Source organism: Rhea pennata, chromosome 4, assembly GCF_028389875.1.
Source record: "Rhea pennata isolate bPtePen1 chromosome 4, bPtePen1.pri, whole genome shotgun sequence".
Taxonomy (NCBI): Eukaryota; Metazoa; Chordata; class Aves; order Rheiformes; family Rheidae; genus Rhea; species Rhea pennata.
This window is the reverse complement of record NC_084666.1, coordinates 12,945,854-12,962,080: the sequence shown is the minus strand read 5'-3', so window position 1 is coordinate 12,962,080 and position 16,227 is coordinate 12,945,854. Positions and strand designations below refer to the sequence as shown.

The window sequence follows — 16,227 nt, the reverse complement described above, 5'->3', positions numbered from 1 at the left end:
TTAAGGTGACTGCTGAATAACATTTTGTGTTTATTTTTCATATCATCTTTCACTGTTTAAGAAGCATTTAGCAGATTCTAAAGAACTCAGAAGAGAAAGGATATATCTCACGTGGTACCAAAGAAGCTCAAGTATTGCAAATTTTTTTTTCCCCTGTAAATATTCTGTAAACATTTACTCTTCATGCTAAGGAAAAAATATGACACAAACCCAACCTTTTAATCATATCTTTGAAGATTTGCTGATTTGTATAGGCAGTATGTCATAACAGGAATGCTTGATTTTTCAGCATGCCCTTCTGTATCAACAACTCCTTTAAATTTTGCACAGCTGGGAAACAAATGCTCTAAAAGCACCCCTGTGCATTTAGTTATATATTTATACTTCCCATAGCTGTTATATTTTCTTTTTATTTAGCAATTAGGAGATTCCACACTTTCACAAGGATAAAAATGTGAAGCTGTATTTAGTTATATAATTTCAGCCCCTCAGTATTTATCAATACAGAGGAATGATAACAAATATTCAATTTTTATAGATAGACTCTATGTTATCTCTGATGGAGGTGCCTTTAACAGAACTAATGCTAGTTACTGCTGCAAAAAGTCAACTTTTGCTAATAGCAGAAGTAGTATTACTCTTTTCAACTACATACACTGTCATTCACATGCAACTAAGAGTGTATTTTGTATTGACTAAGCCATGATTTTCTGTAAACATTTGAGGCTGACGCTGGTATTTGTACACTACCTAGCACTGTGGCATCCTAGTTGTTCTTATGTTTCCTCAGTAGGAAGAATAGTAGGAATTTTGCTGTGAGCTAGCATCAAAGAGCTTAACTGCAGAATAGGAAGGGTCATCTGTGGATTGGAAATGGAAAACAAACTACTTAGGATGGGATCCCAAAGGCAGTATGAGTATTAGGCATAAATCTATCCCTAAATAACTACTGTCCGAAAGGTGTTTAAGTGCCCTTGGTTGATTTGAAACTTTTAGCTGTACTCTGCACCCTGCTGAATGATTTCCCATGGCAGATTTTTCTAATAGTTTCTTCACACTAAGTAAAATTACAAAGATAGGAGCATCACTGTTTTCTTTGGGGAAGCTCTACAGAATCACAAAATTCATTCACTATGTATTTTCATCCTGTTATTTATCATAGGAACCTAACAACTCTGACATAAGCTTGATGATACCATGACAATGATACAAGGTTCTAGTTGCTCCAACAGAGGAATTAATTCCTACTCTCAAAAGCCAAAGGAAAATGTTAATACTGAAAAAATAAATTACAGTGAATGCTCGAAAATAGCATTTGTCTCTTGCATATGAGCAAGCTTATAATGTTTTAGAGCTGCTGTGCTTTTATTCACCCTCTTTTAATAATAATATGCCAGCTGTCTAACAGAGTAGAAGTGACTTGAAAAGAATTTGCTGAATAGAAAAAAAAATGGGGAAATTTGTGCCAGCCTTAATTATTTTATGTTCTTTTTGATACCCACCATTTAAATTCATTGAGACAGAAGCTTAAACTTATGTCTCTGAACCAGAGAGAAAATCTGCAGAGGTGTAATTTTTGGTTGACAGTAGATTTGCCATGTCTATTTTTAACTAAACTAGTAATATTACAACTCCGTATATGGATTTAATTATATCATATAAACATTTATCAATATAGACCAGTGTGCTGAACTACCAAGAGGAAGTAAAAATTGTATTTATGTTGTATGGTGATATTTCAGTCAGCATCTTTAAACCAACAAATTTAGAGCCAATGAAAAAAAACTTTTAGATGAGATGTTTGTGACCCCGTAACCTATAAATATACACGAGTGGTGTGATTACTACATGAATAGATATATTTAATTCTTACATTGCTAACAGGGAAACAGTATTAATGAGGTCATGGTGGCATGTACTTCATTTAAGTTTACCCCAGCCTCTTCCAATTTGTGTAATTTGCCCATATCAAAGCATGGCTTTGCTCTTTTTGATATCAGAAAGTATATTACTACACGCTTTGATATTCCAAGATTTGCTACACTCACACTCCCACCTTCCAGGCAAAGGCAACTTGCATGAAATTGCAACAAGCAGTAACTACTTACACACTCATCAAGTTTGGAAAGCAGTTTCATTTTTATACCTCAGTATATTCTAGAGACATGATCACTAGGCTTGGGAAGCAAAACATTTTTATCTTTAAAGAAAAAGCAAGGATGAATTTCAAAGGTGAGAGCTCTGCTCCGGTGATGGGCTGACTCCTTAGATTTCAATGTGAGCGTGGACAGAAGGGATGTGCCTATGCTGAGGAGGGAAAAAATCAAGAGAGAACATTTCTGAAGAGATAAAAGTAGGCAAAGATAAGAGAATGGAAAGGTAAAAATCGAGAAGAGAGAAGAGGCACACCAGAAGAGCACTGATCCTTCTAGAGCCTCTACTATGGGCATTAATGTTCTAACCAATGGGGTAGAAGTCCATGAAAATATGGATACATCTTCAGCTGATGCCCCAGACTGAGACCTCGCACAGCCTGAACATGCTTAAAATTCTGTATTTTTCAACATAAAATAAAACCATCCCGGGGACTGGGCAAGGGCCCGCTCTGCCAGGGGCCGCCGGCCCGGCACGCTGGGGCCTCCGAGGGGTCGGGGGGAGGTGCAGCCGCCCCATAACGGGGGCCAAGTACCGCCCGGCGAGACGCCCCGCTCCAGCCCGCAGCCCCGTCACCGACGCCCCCTCAGCGCGGCTCCGCGCCGCAACCGGGCAAGCGCAGCCCACCCCACCCGCCGCCCACGGTGCGCGCTGAGGCGATCCAAAATGGCGGCCGGCGCCCAACGGCCGCCTCCGCCGCGCGCCACCCCGCCCCCCGCCGCGCAGGCGTTTCTTCCGCGGCAGGCGGGGCTTCCGACGGCCGCGCCGCGGACGGGGAGCGGCGGCGGCGGCGGCGCTGGGAAGCAGGGAGCGAGGCGAGGCACGGCGAGGCGGCCGAGCAGCGGGCACCGGAGCGTGGCGAGGCGAGCTCGGCACCTGCGCCGCCGGCAGAGCCCGCCGGCAGGTGTGCGGCGCGCCTGCGGCGGGGGCGGGCGCCATGGGAGGCCCTGCGCGGCGCGGGGAGGGCGCCCGGCGGGCGGGGGCTGCGCCGCCTCACCTCCGCTGAACCCGCGGCCTCGCCGCTCCTCCCCGGGCACCTGAGCGCGACATGGACCGCCCGCCGCCCGCCGCCGCGTAGCGCCGCGGGAGCAGCCGCCGCGGGGAGCGTTGGGCATGGCCCAGCACGAGGAGAGCCGCGGAGGGCAGCGCTGCCCCGGTGAGGCGTCCGGGTTCCTGTTGGGCTCTTTCGTCCCCCCACTCCGTGCCGGGGGCGGTCGGAGCCCCGCTGGGGCGGCGGGGGCGGGCGGCGGGGGGACGGCAGCTGCCCCCGGCGCCTCGGCCGCTCCTGCTCAGACCTGCCGCGACCATCTTAAAAAAGTTAGAAGAGCCGCTCGGCCCCGCTGGGGTGTTGCGGAGACCGCAGGCGAGCGTGAGCGCTGCTTCCTGATCGGCCTTCTGAGGAGGCACTGGTCGGTTTTTGCCTTTGTTAAATAATATTTTTCGTTTTTTATAATTAAGGCTACCAGGTAAGCTTGGTTGAACATTGTGAAGGCTTCCTGCCTACAGCCTGCGTGAAGGAAACAACTTTCATCCCTCTCGCAGTCTCTCTTCTTAATCCACATCCTTTTAGGTGATTCCCAAAGACTGAATAAAACTTCAGCGGAAACTTCATGAAAATAGCATGAATTCAGTTTCTTATGATACTGCACCCAGTTTGACGTGATCTCGCATTTTTCTGAGCCCTTGGTAGGGGAAAAAGAAGCTCTTTAAACTGCTTCCAGAACAGAGGCTTAGCAGAACACTGTGACTCATTTATACTGCCTGACATAGCAAAAAAGTGGAAAACCCGTGAATAGTTCACTTATGATCACTTTCCAAATTTTCTGCTCGACAGCTAGGTTTGTAAAGCAAATGCTTTATGAAGACAGCTGGTTAGGAGTTAGATAGACGATTTCTTAATGAAAAAATCCCAAGTATTTCTTGTTTGCTAATAAGGTTTTGGCTGTGATCACATACATAGTGTTAATCACAGTATCTCGTGCTTTGCTTTCTAACCTAGGGAAATTTTCTTTGTTGAAAATGCTGTGACTGTTAGCATGTGACCTGTAAACAATTTGAAATAAGAACTGCTTTAATAAATTGAACTGTTTTTGATGCATGCTCATGTATGCCGAGGTCACCTGCAGTTGCACTTGGTAGTAGTATTGTACTCAGTTTCTTGCCACATGCAATAAAAAATACTGTTAAGTGCATGAGGAGTTTAAACCCTTCACTTTCTTCTTCAATGCATATTTTCTTCTTGATGAGAAAAAAATCTTAAAACATCGTAATTAAGAAATTCCTTGTTCTAAAAATCATAAATTATTTTTCTGCAAGCAGAAATAGCAGTGTCGAAGAGACAAGATGATAAAAATTCTGCCTGTAAATAATCATCTAAACCTTCCTTCTAAATAAGTCACTTGCCTAAGTTGCAATGCAAGCCACAGTAAATTTAGAAGAATGTGACTTTTGTTGACTTCTTCCTGATCTTTGTTCTAATAGTTTTAAATTTACAGTAAAATGTGTATTTTTTTAAAAAAGTCACTTTATTCTTTATATTAGAAACTATGATTGTGTATCACTTCTTCCTTCTGCATGGTTGGGTCACATAAAAAGTCCAAATCTGTCTTAGCTGCTCTGGTATTGTCGGGACATGCCTTCGTACAAGCCATGATCAGGCCCTCAGGAATGCAAAACTCTATGGGCAGCTGTACTGGATGAGACCAAAATTCCTCCTTACAGACAAGAAGGAGATGCTTAAAATCAGAAATAATGTATATTCTTATTTCCCTGAGGCTCTAACATTTGCAGTTCTGGGACTTCCTGAGTTATATGTGGTTTTTTTGCACTTGAAAATACTCGGTGAATTTTCCTTCTGTGAACTTAAGATCATGTAAACTTCTGGTATCCACCATGTACTGTGGCAAGGAGTTCCACAGCTTGACTGCCGTTGTGTGAATAACTATATCCTGACGTTAGTTCTGAACCTGGCTACAACTACCTTTATATGGTGCCCCTTAGCTCTTATGTTGGAAGAGATAATGAGTAAATGATCCCATCTCCTTGGCTTTGATGACCTCTGTTTTATTCTTATATCTCCTTTCCTATTGCCATCTTCCCCCCCCCCCCCAGTAGTTCTTATCAGATAATGGTTCTAATAAGACATAGGATATTCTGGATGATATTACAAATCTCATTTAAATATATTCCCATTTAAACAGGTTGTGGGGATTATGAATGCTGTGCAGACCAAATTGCTTATTTTTGCTCAATAGTTTGTTATGCTAATGTGTCTGTAATGATGTTACAACAGTATTATGCTAATAAATGATTTATGGAAAGAAGTTAGTATTACAGTATGTTAACACTTAAGTAGACTTCAGAATTATGTCAAATATCAGTGAGGCAGCTAAAATAAGTCCAGGAAGATAAGTAACACTTTTCTGTCTTTAAAGAACAATCCTACAACAGCCTCATGCAAAATGAATGAAGTAGTTTAAAGAATGTTTTTGGCAGCTGATGACTTCTCGAGCTTTCATTTAAAGCTCTTGATGGTATACTTCAAAGTATACCCATGATTTCGCTAAACTGTGTAAAATCTCTGTAGTTTGTTATTGCACAATTTATTCCAACAGACTATAGCTGTTACATACTTCTGCCTTTGCTGACTGCCCATTTAAAAGAACTCTTCCTGTTAAATTTCCTGCTTAAAAAATTACCAAGCCAAGTCCAAAGTTTCACAGCACTGCATGGGAATTTATTTTTATTTCTCTGAGCTCTCTTGTTTACAGAATTGTTTGACATTTTGAGCTACTGTATCTGCTCGCTCTTCCCAAGGCCACTTGAATGCTTAGAATTTGTAAGCTTAGGCAAGAAGAGCCATGTGATTAAGCTAAGGACTGGCTACTGCTTAGGAAAATCATTGACCAGAAATGAAGGCAGCCAATAAAGCAACTGATTATGTCTGTGCTGTTTACTGAAACACCATCGAAGTTGTTCTTGGCTTTTTAAATCTATGAATTTGATTTTCTGGACTGTATTTTCTAGATATGTTAGTAAGTGTGAATTGTGGTCAAGCAAACACCTGCACTCATGTTTTAAAATTCTGTAGGCTGTGTATATGCTTTAGAGAAACATTGGAGCTGGATGGGCTGTTCATTTAAAGTGCAATGTAATGTGTATGAAAGGGTGGAGAAGAGAGCAGTCAGACTTTATAGAAAAATAAGGAAATCCAAAGAGGAAGGTCAAAGAGCAAGAGATGCAAATGTTTGCAACAATAAGTATATTTCATGCTTCCTGTTACATCATATTTATACACTTTAACTCTCATAATCAGTTTGATGAAGTAGAATAATTTGTTGCTTGTGTTCCAGAAGTGTTATGTAGTTTTTTCTGTTTGTTTTTTGCTGACCGTTGTAGTTTTAATGCACTGAACAAAGAGGTTGCTAATATATGAAATCTGTATGATAACTATCTAAAGAAATCATTCTTTATATTACAGAGCACGTAAGCTTTTCAAACCATGGTAATGCGGAAAAAAAAAGTTGCTATAGCAACTCTATAAGAAAAGTGTGCATATTCACAAATGTTTTAGTGAAAAGAGAATACATTTAAAACCTTGTTTATCCAAAGGACTAGACGATTGATGCAGTAATTGATTTGTGTGGGTAATACCTAGTTAGCCCTTAAAGTTCTTAATTGACTAAAAGATGAAATAACTTGAGGTGTTTTTACTTTTTCCTAAACTTAAAGTGGATTGAACTGGCATGATTGATCAAATAGGCCTGCTTTATGTAGTAAGCCAATGAGTTGGCATAGCATATGAAGTCCGTTTGGATTTGTGACCTTCTCATATGACTAGAAGCTTATCAAAAAAATTTTTAAGATTCACACAAATAGAACATGTTTGAAATGTGTCTTCTGTGTCTTAGCTCCTGCCTGTGTTACAGTTCCAAAATATATTGGCTCTGGACTGAGAATGGATAGTGTGTGAACCTCCTAGTGGAGAACTGGCACCTTTTAATTAAGTGTTGTACTTTAGTGAGAATAGGAGACCAGAAAGCTGGCCTCAAGAGTTGGAAGTAAATGTTTAGAAAGAAAGCCATTTGCAAGAAGGGAAGAGTATTTTTCATTCCTTCATACTTAGCACAGGAAGTGTTTCAGAATGAAGAAAACGAACCAGTATGTGTGTATTTCTTCTGCCAACTGCAATAATTTCATTGAAAACTTCAGCTGAGTAGAAGGTAATTTAACCATTTTGTTTGTATGAAGCTGTATGGAAAGAGCGATGTATGTAGTGTCATAATAATAATCATTTACTGTCTTAAAGGGTCAGTAGCAGTTGTGGGAGCCAGGGCAGCAGTCCCAGTGATAATCCAGTTTTATGTCAGGTGGAAGTTTACTCAGCAGGACAGTGCATTTAATGTGCAGCTCTTTGAAGGTCACTCAGATGTAGGCTAGAAGGGGGACATTGCTTGGGTTAACTGTCCCGTTGGCAGCTCTTGAAGGGAGGATGTAAATGTGTATTGCGTATGAGCATAAAGTATGGCATATTTTTAAGTGTCAGTTTTAACCTTGCATGCACTGATCAAGTGCATCGTGTGTATTGTCAAAAAGTTGGCTGTATGAATTTAATTGCTGTTTGAATGAATCCTTTTAAATTTTAGCCTAAATTTAAAGTATGTAGAGACAAGCTTTATGGTCTCCCCAATGTCACTATGTATGCATTCAAAGTTATATAAAAAATCAACTTCAAATCTTTATCTTAATATTGGCATGTAACACTAAAATACAGCAGTTTTAAGTAATTTTGCCTTCGAGAGAGGCTTATGAAACAAACGAACGGCTTAAGAAAAGACTTTCCATGCTTGCCATTTTCTGGAAGCTGAAATTAAGTTGCCATTGTTCTGTGTGCTGAAAGCGAGAGAAAGGCTCTTCAATTAAAACTATTAATCTTATCTTGCAGATGATTTCTAATTTATGATACAACTGAGTGTGTGTGCATAAAATATTTTAAAAAGTCTCCTCACAAGCTCATAATACTGTCTGTTCTTTCTTTTAACCAGTTACTACTTGGTCCAAGACAGCTGATGTAAATTTATCCAACTCTTTAAATGGTTTGAGCTTGATGGGAATTCTGGATGCAAGAGTGGGCAGCAGTATCCAGAGTCTTCAAAACTTCAATTCAAGGGCCCCAAGATCTCTCTCGTTGCCTGAGTATGGGCCTAGCCAACACTGCAGTACTTCAGAAGATTGTCATAGCCTTAAATCTGTGGATTCTGGTATTCCAACTCTAGAAATAGGAAATCCAGAGCCTGTTCATTGCAGTGTGTTAAATGTGAAGAGAAAGCAGTCAGAACCTGAAATTGTGCCTGACAGAGCTTTTCAGAGTGCATGCACACTGCCATCTTACGTGCCTCCACATTCTTTGACTTCTGAACATGACCATCCTGTGCGAAAATCCTCAACTTTTCCTAGAACGGGGTATGACAGCGTCAAACTTTATAGTCCAACTACCAAAGCTCTGAATCGAAGTGATGATATCTCGGTCTGCAGTGTTTCTAGTCTTAGCACAGAATTGTCAACAACTTTATCGGTTAGCAACGAGGACATTTTGGACTTTGTGGTCACAAGCAGTTCAAGTGCAATTGTGAATCTCGAGACTGATGAAGCGCACTTCTCAGATGTAACCCTGAATTCCACTAAAGAGACCAATGATCAAAGCCAGCAGGAGTGTTGTCAGGAGACAGATGTGGACAATAAACTAAAAATATTGGGACCTTTTACTAACTTCTTTGCCAGGTAATGTTTCTATAAAATATATTTTAACAATGAGAGTAAAACCATAGGAGAAAGATGTGGTGTGATATTTCACTCTGGAAGAGATAATAGCTTATCGTAATTTGAGCGGGTATTAACACAATTTGTTCCAAGTAAGTAGGCAAATATTGCTAGAGACTAAGGCTTTGAATGCTGCACTGTATTATCTTTAGGATATATGGAAACTTCTTAAAACTTTTCTTCTATATTAGCATAGAAGGAATCCTGGACAAGGGTTTTCTTCCTGACTTCTTGAGTGGTGCTTTTTGTCATTTTGGCCAAGATCCTTAATCTTATGTGTTGTAAATAGGTAAATATAGGTAGAATACATACTGAAGAGTTTTGACACGTAAAAATTAAGAAGTGTTCTAGTGGTGCTGGAATATTTTATTAATTAATACAAACATATTATTTCTGTAATACAAATGCTTGGCAAACACTTACCTGACTACTGTGATTTTTCCAGATCTCAGTGATAATTTTGTTAATACTTTGCTGCTTTGATTTTTGTGTGGTATTAGAACATAGAATTTTATCACTCTGAAATGAAAACATTTACCACTCAAAGCAGTTACGTGACTTCTCTAAACATAGCTTTTGATAATGTGTTTTAGATGCAGATACCAATTAGATAAATGTAAGTTGTAAATGAGGAACAGAATTAATCTATTTTCTTCATTTAAGGCCTTGCTAATGCCTCTTATTTTTAGGGTATAATGTCTAAGGTATCATAGAGTTAGAAAAGAATATAGAATATATTTCTGTAGTATAGAAAAGGATCTAGGAATAAACTAAAACATCAAGTGGCATTGGCTATAGCTAACCTGTTCTGTGCATGTAATTACTTCAGCTAAGCTCTTCTTTCGATTGCAAAATCTTCTTTGCATGAGGTGAACAGACTGATTAAAAATACCTAGGGAAGTGGCAAACACTATTCTTTGAAATGCAGTGCTAATTGCAAAGCTGCAGAGAAACTGCTGCTTTAAATATTCTAAACTGGCTGAAGCCTTTATTTTTCTTTTTTTCTTTTCTTTTTTTTTATGATTTCTTATTCTTAGGTTCAAGTTGCAGTAGAGAATACTGCGCAGTGGACTTAATTCATCAGTCATGTTTGAGCTGTTAAAGCTTTTGTGGCCCTCTGTCTGTTTGTTGTCATGGAACCAGACTTAATTCTGAAGCAGGAGGCTTCTTAGCACTTCAAAGCCTGCAGAACGTGAACTTTTGTTTCCTACTTTGCTAGCACAAATGGTAACTCAGGCAGATGCTGTCCTGCAGTCTGGGGACAGCACAGTAGAACAGACATGTTAAGACCCCACTCAGAGTAGAATAATTAACCACTCCTCAACTTTTCCCATTTAACAAAATAAAACCATCTGTCCAAGTTCTGTTCTAGCATAGTCACTGGGTGTTTTGCTGATGTTACAGAAACTGAGGTACTTATTAGATGGAGCTTTTTAACCTGAATATTTGCAGATACTCTGCATTCAGTTCAAACTAGGTTGTCAGCTTTAAAGTTTGAACTGCTCTCTCTATAACCTGGCCTTTACCATCCTTCCCTTTAACTTCCACTTTCTGATCTCTGTTTTGGAAACAATGGAGCTACTCACTTTTTGTCTGTACCCACATTCTATACATCCATTCTCTTATCTCATATAAACTGGGTGTGAGTTTCACAAGAATTAAACAAGCAGAGAACTCCTGAATTTCTTTCTGTTCCATGGGGAATACTGTGTACTACTTAATCTGTGGATGTTTCGAGGATCAAAACACACAGTTGCCTGTCTGGTTGATATTTGAAATCTGTTCTTCATGCCGTTGTTTGCTTCCTCTGTTGTTCCTATATAGTCCCTTTTCTGTTGAGTTCCTCTGGCTTTATGGTGCTCCTCAGATTCCCAGGGCTAAATGAATAGTTCAGAAATGAACTTGGGCCCTGCAGTGTTTTTTTTTTTTTTTTTTTTGAAAGTTACTGACTTCTAAGGGCCTTCCCACCCATCTGGACCTGACTTGAGTGTTCAGGTTTTGTGTACAGTGCTGGAAGAGAACAAGGTATTTAGAATAGTGTCTTTGAAAGCTGGGGAGTTTCTTAAAGTAGCTTGTGGTGACAGATGAAAACAGAATACCAGGAGGGAGCATGTTTTTAGCACTTTGTGCAGAAGAGTTTCCGTTGAGATTCATGGATGTGCTGGTTAAATGTGTAAACCTTCCCTTTCAGAAGCTAAGGATGAAGTCAATCCTTTCATCAGAACTATGGCAGAAGAAATTAATGGTACCAAATTAGTAGGTTGTTGGCTGGAATGATTGTGTACACCCTGAAAGTGCCAGCATCTGAGGGATTTGGATGCAATCTTGCCACCCTCTGTCAGTCTGATGGTTGTGTGGCAAGGCTGCAATGCAGGTGGTCTTAGCCTTGATCTGCAGGCTCAACTCTGTGGGGTTTCTTCAAGTAAAGGGATGCACTTTGAGCTTAGATGAATCTGCTCAGTTCTTGCTTCAGCTGTGGATACTTGGTACAAGGAGAAACCTTGTTCTTGATCTGATGTCTGGGCTGGTATTGAACCCCATCCATCATCAGAGAATTTGTTAGTTTCTCTGAACTTGTCAAGACTAGGCTTGTTCTGCATTGTCAGTTAAGAATTGTTGCTGCCCGTGGATGTAATACTGCTAAAAATCAGATGCTTGCAGTGGTTGGTAAGAATTAGGGAGAAATCTGGAGTATCACAGGGACACTTAGATAATAGTTAAGACTGAATCTTTCATAATGTTAAGAAAATGCTTAGAGAAGTCTTTGTTTTGGAATGTAAAATGATTTCTTAGCACTTCGTAGATTTATTTTTCCTTGTGAGAGAGTGTGCATGCACAGCCAATGCATATGGTGTTTTGTGTTCTGTGTCAGTTATAGTTACGTTTGTAACTTGTTACAAAATGTTTGTGTGTTTGAGGCTGCAGCTGAAAATTGAATTAAGTAGAGATTGAAGAAAGAACTCTGTTAGTTGCCCATCAGTCTCTGACACCTTCAGGGGTGCTTAGGAATGCAGTGTTCCTGCCCTACCTTCTCAGACACTATGATGAAGTTTTCCTGGACTACTTTTCTGACTCAGTTGCTGTCTGTTCAGCAGCTTGAGACTTTGAAAGGTTTGGTTGTTCCCTCAGGTTGTTTCATGCCTCTTTGGGTGTGGCAGGAAGATTCAAAGTGAAAAAAAGAGGCTGCTCCTGCTTGTTTACATGTAGCTTTCTCCTTGAAGAGCTTAAGACATCACATGTACCAGCTAGGTGTAGTATTTGTGTTTTATCGTTAGGCTCCAAGTTAATACATGAAAAAGGAATATTGCTTCTGAAAGCAGCCAAAGTGCTGACAAAGCTAACTGACTACTTGGTAGTTTATATGTCAAGTGTACCTGAATCAGCTTTAAAAGGCCAGATTTTTTCCACCTGGAGTGTGAGTTTGAATTAATTTTCTTCTTTATGTATAAGTAGGAGCTTGGTTTGAGGGGAAAAAAAAGCATTAAGAAGTTATTGGCTTGGAGACTGAAGAATCAATGGCTTTTCTCTCTCTTTATGCTAGTGATCCACAGTGGCGTGGGTTAATGAATTCTAGCTTTGGACTTTGCTTCTGGGCATTACTGCTGAAACATAAACTTTTAAAATGCCCACCTCCCCTTTTTTTAAACAACTTTGCTGAGTCAGGAGCATTATGAGCTTACTAAGTTGTGTGTTTTACTGTTTCAGAAAGTGAAGGTGATGCTTCTTATAGCCCCACAGATTTTGTAGGACTGTGTTTGATTAAATAGTAAGCAGTGTAGTTGTACAGTTTTCCTTTTTAATGGAAAACAAGAATCTGAAGTCTTTACTTAGTCCATTGGTGTAGGTATGATTTGTTCAGGAATCTAGATCTTTGTCTTTCCAAACTACTCCTAAAACTTTTAATCCAGATGTTCTAAATAGTAGCACCTTAAGAAATTTTGCAGAGAGTGAGACTATACATTATAGAAACGACTTTAAGAGGGATGGTATGTTTTACTCTTTAAAAAGAACCTTTATATTTCTGAAGGAAAACTTCTGACACAGGATTGGCATCCCATACATTAAAAAAAAAAAAAAAAAAAAAAACACTACTATACTCCAACCTAGTGAAGGCTGTGGCCCAGGGATTAAAGTTTAAAATTAATATTCACTGGTTTCAGTGCTAAGTCTGAAATCATGTGATATATACATGTGTGTTTTGAGGTAAGTGTTCACATAACGTGGAGTTCTGAACTTAATTCCTTAAGTTCCCTGTGTTAATGAGTGGAAACTATTCATAATGTCCTTTATCTCTTTTAATGAGAGAACAGCATATTTTTATTCTCTTAATTTTGATGTTAAAAAGAAGGCAGAATAACCAAGAATATTATAGTGTTGATTTACCATTTTCATCTCTCTAGAAAGGGAATTCAGTTACTATGAAAGGAAAGATAAAGTCTGCAAATAGTTATGATTGAGAGTTTCATGATTTTAAACTGCTTATGTATGATGTCTCTTCTATGCATGTTTTATGTTAAATGAAGTATAGACTGGGGAGGAGGCAATCTGAGGACAGGACTGAAGTGTGTAGGAGGAAGGACAGAAAGAGCTGGATACAGTGCGGGGGACAATATTTGTACACTGTTTTCTAAACACAAATGAACAAAAAATAGCTGAACTGCAGATGGAGCTATCAAAAATTTGAAAGAAGGAACTCGGGAAATCCAACCTCTCAATGAGGAAAACTATAAAGCTACCTTGGGCTGCTTCACTGACCTGCAGGAGGGCTAGGGCTGACTCTACAGTGTTACTTACTGACTGCAGTTGCATCCAGAGCTTTCCTCTTTCTCTCTCCTGTCAGAGGGATTAGAGGAATTGAGTTGCAGTTCTCCTCCTGCCCCTTAACATGCGTACATACATGTTTCTGGGTGTCTTTTGAGCTGTCTATTGTCAGTAATGAGGATTTAAAACATTTGCAAAGAGGTTAGGGGGAGAGAGGAAAGCAAATAAGCTTATGTTTCTGTGGTACAGGGAGCATAAATAGGCCATGAAGATCCACGTTAGCAGATCATGCTGGGAACAAAATTTCAGCAGCTGATGGGGTGCTCAGGTATACTCATCTGACAAGTGTTTCAGTCCTTACAATCAGGTTTTGGTGACGGCTTACTTAGAAGCCGTCTTCCGTCTGCTGTTAACAATAAGACTAGTGCTCCACTGTGGCCTGTGCTTGTAATTGTATGTCTGTGTAGAACAAAAGTTATGGAAAAGTCCCAGATTGAGGGAGTCAGTGAGATTTTTATTGCAGGTGGATGTTGCGTATTGCTTGAAACATTCAGCTATAATGAGTGTGTTTTTACTCATTTTACATTACATCTTCTCTACCTTCTGTGTGAGGCTGAAAACTTGCAGGATTTCAGTTCTAAGCGTTCTACATCTTGGGTTTGGAATAGAAAGAATAAAGATTGTATACATTTTAACAGATGTCTACAAGACTTCAGGAACTAATTCAGATGAATGAAATTAAGGCTGTCTTCATTTTGATTCATTGTCTATATGAATGTGCAATGAATGAGTGGATTAGTTGGACTTCATATCTTCTGTTAATTCATATGAACTCTCCTGATGTTTCCTTGCATTACAAAGAAGCTGTGAGCAGAAGTGGGTGGGAGTTGGGGAAGAGGAAGAATAACACTATCAGTGCAATCACTGCTATGTGACAGTTTCTAGATAATCAAAATGCCATTTAATCTTCAGCTGACTCTCTCCTGTGTCAGTAATGTCAACTGTTGTAAGTTATTGCAAATACAGAAATCATAAAAAGAGCATTATTCTGACCTTTAAGAGTACTTAATTCAGAGTAGAAATTGTGAAAGAATGTTATGTACACTTAGTGATTCTGGAAAATGGTGTGAACAAGCTGAAGTGATACAGAACAGATTCCTATTGGATTTTCATCTCAAAATTAGTAGTTATACAACTCTGACTCATCTTGATTCTTGAGTGCTACCTTCCTTCCATTACCTCTCTTATGTAATCTGTGGGGAAGTTGAAGTCAAAATTAGCTCCTATTTTTTAAATGTCTTTATAAAGGCTGAAATGAGGAATAGTCTGTTAATAAAATTCTATACCATGAGAATATGGGGAATAGATAAGACTTACTTGATAGTACGTGGAGACTGTAGGTTTTCTGAGGAATAAATATATATCTTTTTATACCTTACTTTAGATATTCTGCATGCTTTTAAATGTTGAGTTTGTGGGCATGGCAAACAAAGAAAAAAATATGAATACTTCTTTATGAGCTATTAATCTCAATTTGGATATTAATTGTATTGCTGTTTTAAGAAGATATCCATATTAAGTATCTCTGCAGGAAGAGAATAGCAAAAGTTTTCAAAGCATATAATAAGAATAATTAAAAAAATTTTAAGAACCCATTCACTCAACATTCACAACTGACAGGATACATACAAGAACATGGTAACAAATGTGAGGTGAGACGAGGTATTTGCTTAGTGCTTAGACTCCCGTTTGTGAGCCATAGTGTTTCCTAAGTATAGAATCACAGAATAACTTAGGTTGGAAAGGACTTCTGGAGCCATCTGGTGCACTGTCCTTCTTACTCAAAGCAGGGCTGACTTCAGCATTAGATTGTGTTACTCCGGGCCTCATCCAGTCAGATGCGAGTGTATCCAAAGATTGTCACAACCCCTCTAGGCATATGTGGTCGGGGATTTAGCCTCTACCACTGTGGGGTTTTTTGTTTGTTTGGGATTTTTTTGCTTTTGTCCAGTTGACATTAACCTTGCAGCAATTTGTTGCTTTCCTCTTGTTCTTCCCACATGCATTCCTGAGAATGGTCTAGCTCTGTTTTCTGTATAGTGCTGTAGTGCTTCTCTTCCCCCCCCCCCTTTTTTTAAACTGTCCGTTATCCAGGCTTAACAAAACCAGCTCTCTCAGCCCCTCTTTGTATGTCCTAGATTTCAGCACCCAGCCATCTTAGCAGCCATCTGCTGGACTGCATCTGATTTTTTTGGTATCTCCCTCCAGAGACTCAAAGTTGGACACAGATATAGTCTCACAGGTACCATGTTGAGCTTGTAATCATTTTCCTTTGTCCTGCTGGCTATACTGTTCCTAATAAATAACAACATAGTTTGTGTGTAGTCTTTGTTGCTGCAATGTCTTACTGCTGACTGAGATTCATCTTTTTGTTCATGGTGAGATTCCGTCTATTTGTTCTGTTTTTGATTTGTGTGATTGTAGCACTTCAGA

At 39.5% G+C, this 16,227-nt stretch overlaps 1 protein-coding gene across 2 annotated transcripts in view; it reads left to right on the top strand.

Annotated features, from left to right (window-relative positions):
* The first annotated feature begins 3,200 nt into the window (after nt 1-3,200).
* The window catches only part of TBC1D14 (TBC1 domain family member 14), a 66,211-nt gene continuing 53,184 nt past the window's right edge, over nt 3,201-16,227 (top strand). For both annotated transcript variants that reach the window (XM_062575303.1, XM_062575304.1), the window contains exons 1-2: nt 3,201-3,310; nt 8,199-8,934. In XM_062575303.1, coding sequence (XP_062431287.1) covers nt 3,268-3,310; nt 8,199-8,934 — 779 coding nt within the window. In that variant the 5' untranslated portion in view covers nt 3,201-3,267. The remainder of the gene's footprint in view (nt 3,311-8,198; nt 8,935-16,227) is intronic.